The sequence below is a fragment of the Panulirus ornatus genome, chromosome 11 (genome assembly GCF_036320965.1).
Source record: "Panulirus ornatus isolate Po-2019 chromosome 11, ASM3632096v1, whole genome shotgun sequence".
NCBI classification, from domain to species: Eukaryota; Metazoa; Arthropoda; class Malacostraca; order Decapoda; family Palinuridae; genus Panulirus; species Panulirus ornatus.
In genome coordinates this window covers 40,327,505-40,335,004 of record NC_092234.1, presented here as the reverse complement: position 1 = coordinate 40,335,004, position 7,500 = coordinate 40,327,505, and the positions used below count along the sequence as shown (strand labels likewise).

General features: G+C 54.4%; 1 protein-coding gene across 1 annotated transcript in view; it reads left to right on the top strand.

Moving 5' to 3' along the window:
• Window positions 1–7,500, top strand: part of LOC139751419 (uncharacterized) — a 210,690-nt gene that overhangs the window by 188,151 nt on the left and 15,039 nt on the right. Inside the window, 3 exon segments of the mRNA XM_071666809.1 lie at window positions 3,067–3,235; window positions 4,654–4,827; window positions 6,555–6,718. Coding sequence (XP_071522910.1) covers window positions 3,067–3,235; window positions 4,654–4,827; window positions 6,555–6,718 — 507 coding nt within the window.

Here is a 7,500-nt window from a genome sequence, read left to right as displayed (position 1 = left end):
TACAGCACAGTGATACATGTATACAGCGCAGTGATACATGTATACAGCACAGTGATACATGTATACAGCACAGTGATACATGTATACAGCACATGTGATACATGTATACCACACAGTGATACATGTATACAGCACAGTGATACGTGCATACGGCACAGTGATACATTTATACAGCGCAGTGATACATGTATACAGCACAGTGATACATGCATACAGCACAGTGTGATACATGTATACAACACTGATACATGTATACAGCACAGTGATACATGTATATTGTATCCAATCAAAACAGAACTAGGGATGAAAGAGCCATGTGTAACAGGGTCGTTAACCCTGTGTCTTTCTACCAGCAGGTCGACTCTGTACCAGAAGCATAGTTTAATAGCATAGTCTTTTAAGTTAGCATAGACACACAGGGTATAGTCCTGGCTATGTAACATAGACACATAGCGTATAGTCCTGGCTCTGTCACATAGACATATAGAGCACTGTGTTGATTATGTAATAGACACACAGGATAGAGACCTGGCTATGTAACACAGACACACAGGGTAGAGACCTGGCTATGTAACACAGACACACAGGGTAGAGACCTGGCTATGTAACACAGACACACAGGGTAGAGACCTGGCTGTGTAACACAGACACACAGGGCAGAGACCTGGCTATGTATCACAGACACACAGGGTAGAGACCTGGCTATGTAACACAGACACACAGGGTAGAGACCTGGCTATGTAACACAGACACACAGGGTAGAGACCTGGCTGTGTAACACAGACACACAGGGTAGAGACCTGGCTGTGTAACACAGACACACAGGGCAGAGACCTGGCTATGTATCACAGACACACAGGGTAGAGACCTGGCTATGTAACACAGACACACAGGGTAGAGACCTGGCTGTGTAACACAGACACACAGGGCAGAGACTTGGCTATGTATCACAGACACACAGGGTAGAGACCTGGCTATGTAACACAGACGCACAGGGTAGAGACCTGGCTGTGTAACACAGACACACAGGGTAGAGACCTGGCTATGTATCACAGACACACAGGGTAGAGACCTGGCTGTGTAACACAGACGCACAGGGTAGAAACCTGGTTGTGTAATACAGAAACCTAAAGGATAGACATAGTTATATGGCACAGACATAGACTTAGCTATGTAGCATAGATACATAGGGCATAGACCCGGCTATGTAGCAGTGTTCTTGGTCATCATGTCCACTGTGTCTGTAGGTTGACTGTGACCCAGTGATGGGGATGACCCGGGGATTGTGACCCAGTGATGGGGACGACCCGGGGATTGTGACCCAGTGATGGGGATGACCCGGGGATTGTGACCCAGTGATGGGGACGACCTGGGGATTGTGACCCAGTGATGGGGACGACCTGGGGATTGTGACCCAGTGATGGGGATAACCCGGGGATTGTGACCCAGTGATGGGATGACCTGGGGATTGTGACCCAGTGATGGGGACGACCTGGGGATTGTGACCCAGTGATGAGGACGACCCGGGGATTGTGACCCAGTGATGGGGATGACCTGGGGATTGTGACCCAGTGATGGGGATGACCTGGGGATTGTGACCCAGTGATGGGGACGACCCGGGGATTGTGACCCAGTGATGGGGATGACCTGGGGATTGTGACCCAGTGATGGGGATGACTTGGGGATTGTGACCCAGTGATGGGGATGACCTGGGGATTGTGACCCAGTGATGGGGACGACCCGGGGATTGTGACCCAGTGATGGGGATTGTGACCCAGTGATGGGGATGACCTGGGGATTGTGACCCAGTGATGGGGACGACCTGGGGATTGTGACCCAGTGATGGGGACGACCCGGGGATTGTGACCCAGTGATGGGGATGACCTGGGGATTGTGACCCAGTGATGGGGATGACTTGGGGATTGTGACCCAGTGATGGGGACGACCCGGGGATTGTGACCCAGTGATGGGGATTGTGACCCAGTGATGGGGATGACCTGGGGATTGTGACCCAGTGATGGGGACGACCTGGGGATTGTGACCCAGTGATGGGGACGACCTGGGGAAGAGAGGGTAGACCACATACCCCAGCCTGGGGTGGTCTCTGACCCCGTCAATTCCAATATTTTCCTCACATGTAAGGCAGCGATGTTATCATGTGTGTGTGTCCGCTCTGATAAATGAGTTAACTATTGTTTAATTATTGTTTCTCGCGTCTAATGTTGGATGTAGTGATTTTAGATGTTAATTTAACCCTCCTGACACTCCCCACAACCTGTCTGACACTCCCCACAACCTGTCTGACACTCCCCACAACCCCCTGACACTCCTCACAACCCCATGACTCTCCCCACAACCTAACTGACACTCCCCACAACCTCCCTGACTCTCCCCACAACCTAACTGACACTCCCCACAACCCCCCTGACTCTCCCCACAACCTAACTGACACTCTCCACAACCCCCCTGACTCCCCACAACCTAACTGACACTCCCCACAACCCCCCTGACTCTCCCCACAACCTGATCTCCCACACTCCTGACTCTCCCACAACCCCCTGACTCTCCTACAACCCCCTGACTCTCCCCACAACCTCCTGACTCTCCCCACAACCTGTCTGACTCTCCCCACAACCTCCTGACTCTCCCCACAACCCCTGACTCTCCCCACAACCTCCTGACTCTCCCCCACAACCTGTCTGACTCTCCCCACACCTCCCTGACTCTCCCCACAACCCCCTGACTCTCCCTACAACCTCCTGACTCTCCCCACAACCTGTCTGACTCTCCCCACAACCTCCTGACTCTCCCCACAACCCCTGACTCTTCCTACAACCCCCTGACTCTCCCCACAACCTCCTGACTCTCCCCACAACCTGTCTGACTCTACCCACAACCTCCTGACTCTCCCCACAACCCCCTGACTCTCCCCACAACCTCCTGACTCTCCCCACAACCCCCTGACTCTCCCCACAACCTCCTGACTCTCCCCACAACCTCCTGACTCTCCCCACAACCCCTGAGTCTCCCCACAACCTGGGTGACTGATGGTTGTTGGTCATGCAGGTGGTGTGGCGCAGAGGTGATGGCTTGATGCCGGTGGGTCGGGCAGCGGTGGGGCGTGACTGGAGCCTGACCATCACCTCCGTCAGGCTGGCTGACCAGGGCGTCTACGTGTGTCAGGCATCCAACACAGGCGGCAGCCATGCAGCCAACACCACCCTCATGGTCGTGGGTAAGTGCATGACGTCAGCACCAGTACTCACTCACTCCCCCACCTCTCACCACCACTGCAGGAAGGTGCATGACTGCCTGGTGATCTGTTACCTATACAGTTCCCCACCTACCACTGTTATCTCTACAGTTCCCCACCTACCACTGTTACCTATACAGTTCCCCACCTACCACTGTTATCTCTACAGTTCCCCACCTACCACTGTTATCTCTACAGTTCCCCACCTACCACTGTTAGCTCTACAGTTCCCCACCTACCACTGTTACCTCTACAGTTCCCCACCTACCACTGTTATCTCTACAGTTCCCCACCTACCACTGTTATCTCTACAGTTCCCCACCTACCACTGTTATCTCTACAGTTCCCCACCTACCACTGTTATCTCTACAGTCCCCTGCCTACAGTTCCCCACCTACCACTGTTACCTCTACAGTTCCCCACCTGCCACTGTTATCTCTACAGTTCCCCACCTACCACTGTTATCTCTACAGTTCCCTTCCTGCCACTGTTACCTCTACAGTTCCCCACCTACCACTGTTACCTCTACAGTTCCCCACCTACCACTGTTACCTCTACAGTTCCCCACCTGCCACTGTTATCTCTACAGTTCCCCACCTACCACTGTTATCTCTACAGTTCCCCACCTACCACTGTTATCTCTACAGTTCCCCACCTGCCACTGTTACCTCTACAGTTCCCCACCTACCACTGTTACCTCTACAGTTCCCCACCTACCACTGTTATCTCTACAGTTCCCCACCTACCACTGTTACCTCTACAGTTCCCCACCTACCACTGTTACCTCTACAGTTCCCACCTGCCACTGTTATCTCTACAGTTCCCCACCTACCACTGTTATCTCTACAGTTCCCCACCAACCACTGTTATCTCTACAGTTCCCCTCCTACCACTGTTATCTCTACAGTTCCCCTCCTACCACTGTTATCTCTACAGTTCCCCACCTGCCACTGTTATCTCTACAGTTCCCCACCTACCACTGTTACCTCTACAGTTCCCCTCCTACCACTGTTATCTCTACAGTTCCCCTCCTACCACTGTTATCTCTACAGTTCCCCTCCTACCACTGTTATCTCTACAGTTCCCCACCTACCACTGTTATCTCTACAGTTCCCTTCCTGCCACTGTTATCTCTACAGTTCCCCACCTACCACTGTTATCTCTACAGTTCCCCTCCTACCACTGTTATCTCTACAGTTCCCTTCCTGCCACTGTTATCTCTACAGTTCCCCACCTACCACTGTTATCTCTACAGTTCCCCTCCTACCACTGTTATCTCTACAGTTCCCTTCCTGCCACTGTTATCTCTACAGTTCCCCACCTACCACTGTTATCTCTCCCACATCTTCTCGTATCGTGTATAACTCATGACCTTACCCCGTTCACGTCCCTCCCTCCAGAGCGGCCCAGGGTGGAGGGCGGGCTGCGGGCGCGGGTGGCCATCATCACGCCCACACACGTCAGGAAGATCGCCTGCCCCGTCACGGCCACGCCCCCGCCCGTCATCTTCTGGGTCAAGGAGAACCATGGACGCCAGGAGGCCCAACGGACGGTAGCGCAGGAGCCTCTGCCAGGTGAGGCTGTGTGTGTGTGTGGGGACCTGACTGGTGAGGCTGTGTGTGTGGGGGGGGACCTGACTGGTGAGGCTGTGTGTGTGGGGACCTGACTGGTGAGGCTGTGTGTCTGTGTGGGGACCTGATTGGTGAGGCTGTGTGTGGGGGGACCTGACTGGTGAGGCTGTGTGTGTGTGGGGGGACCTGACTGGTGAGGCTGTGTGTCTGTGTGTTTGTTTGTGTTTCTCTTAATATATATACATATGTCAAAGACATTTATGAACACACACACACATATATATTGATCGGTACATACATACATACATACATACATACATCCAGACTCACATGTATACATGTATATTGACACAACAATGTTGGAGAGACAGTGAGAGATTATGTATCAACATAGCATATAGTTACGCAGATACCTACAACCATACGTAGTTATGGATAGATAGATAGAGAGATAGATAGGGATACAGATAGCGAGATAGATCAATAGATAGCTAGAGATGATGATGGTGGAGACCATGTGGTTGTGTGGGAGGTAGGTGGTGATGACCAGTGATGTGGGCAGACTTGGGTCAACACAGTGTGGTGGTCGTGTGGGAGGTAGGTGGTGATGACCAGTGATGAGGGCAGACTTGGGTCAACACAGTGTGGTGGTCGGGTGGGTGGTAGGTGGTGATGACCAGTGAGTGATGTGGGCAGACTTGGGTCAACACAGTGTGGTGGTCGTGTGGGAGGTAGGTGGTGATGACCAGTGATGAGGGCAGACTTGGGTCAACACAGTGTGGTGGTCGTGTGGGAGGTAGGTGGTGATGACCAGTGATGAGGGCAGACTTGGGTCAACACAGTGTGGTGGTCGGGTGGGAGGTAGGTGGTGATGACCAGTGATGTGGGCAGACTTGGGTCAACACAGTGTGGTGGTCGTGTGGGAGGTAGGTGGTGATGACCAGTGAGTGATGTGGGCAGACTTGGGTCAACACAGTGTGGTGGTCGGGTGGGAGGTAGGTGGTGATGACCAGTGATGTGGGCAGACTTGGGTCAACACAGTGTGGTGATCGTGTGGGAGGTAGGTGGTGATGACCAGTGAGTGATGAGGGCAGACTTGGGTCAACACAGTGTGGTGGTCGTGTGGGAGGTAGGTGGTGATGACCAGTGAGTGATGAGGGCAGACTTGGGTCAACACAGTGTGGTGGTCGGGTGGGAGGTAGGTGGTGATGACCAGTGAGTGATGAGGGCAGACTTGGGTCAACACAGTGTGGTGGTCGGGTGGGTGGTAGGTGGTGATGACCAGTGATGTGGGCAGACTTGGGTCAACACAGTGTGGTGGTCGTGTGGGAGGTAGGTGGTGATGACCAGTGATGTGGGCAGACTTGGGTCAACACAGTGTGGTGGTCGGGTGGGAGGTAGGTGGTGATGACCAGTGATGAGGGCAGACTTGGGTCAACACAGTGTGGTGGTCGGGTGGGAGGTAGGTGGTGAGGACCAGTGATGAGGGCAGACTTGGGTCAACACAGTGTGGTGGTCGGGTGGGAGGTAGGTGGTGATGACCAGTGATGTGGGCAGACTTGGGTCAACACAGTGTGGTGGTCGGGTGGGTGGTAGGTGGTGATGACCAGTGAGTGATGTGGGCAGACTTGGGTCAACACAGTGTGGTGGTCGGGTGGGTGGTAGGTGGTGATGACCAGTGAGTGATGTGGGCAGACTTGGGTCAACACAGTGTGGTGGTCTCCGTACAGATGCTGAGGACGGGTACCAGGAGGAGGCGCGGCGGCCGCTGCTGGTGGTGAGCGGCGGGGCAGGTGGCCTGGCCAGGGGCGGCGCCGCCATGGTGGATCATGACTACAACCTGCACGTCGCCACCCGTCATGAGGGACTCTGGGCCTGCATGGCCGCTAATGAGGTAAGATCTCACTCATGATCCAGCCCTCACCTGCCTCCCCTCCGCCATGCACGGTGGAGGGAGGACAACACACACAGGCCCTCCGCCATGCACGGTGGAGGGAAGACAACACACACAGGCCCTCCGCCAGGCACGGTGGAGGGAAGACAACACACACACAGGCCCTCCGCCAGGCACGGTGGAGGGAAGACAACACACACACACACACTTGCTGGTGACGGACCGGTCACCACATGTGTAGGTATATATGTGGCACGACGGAGAACCACAACCCGTCAGCCGTCCACACAACCCATCAGCCGCCCACACAACCCGTCAGTCACCCACACAACCCGTCAGTCGCTCACACAACCCGTTAGTCGCTCACACAACCCGTCAGTCACCCACACAACCCGTCAGTCGTTCACACAACCCGTCAGCCGCCCACACAACCCGTCAGTCACCCACACAACCCGTCAGTCGTTCACACAACCCGTCAGCCGCCCACACAACCCGTCAGTCACCCACACAACCCGTCAGTCGCTCACACAACCCGTCAGTCACTCACACAACCCGTCAGTCGTTCGCACAACCCGTCAGTCACCCACACAACGCGTCAGCCGTTCACACAACCCGTCAGCCGCCCACACAACCCGTCAGTCGTTCACACAACTCGTCAGCCGTTCACACAACCCGTCAGTCGTGCACACAACCCGTCAGTCGCTCACACAACCCGTCAGTCGTTCACACAACCCGTCAGTCGTTCACACAACCCGTCAGCCGTTCACACAGCCCGTCAGCCG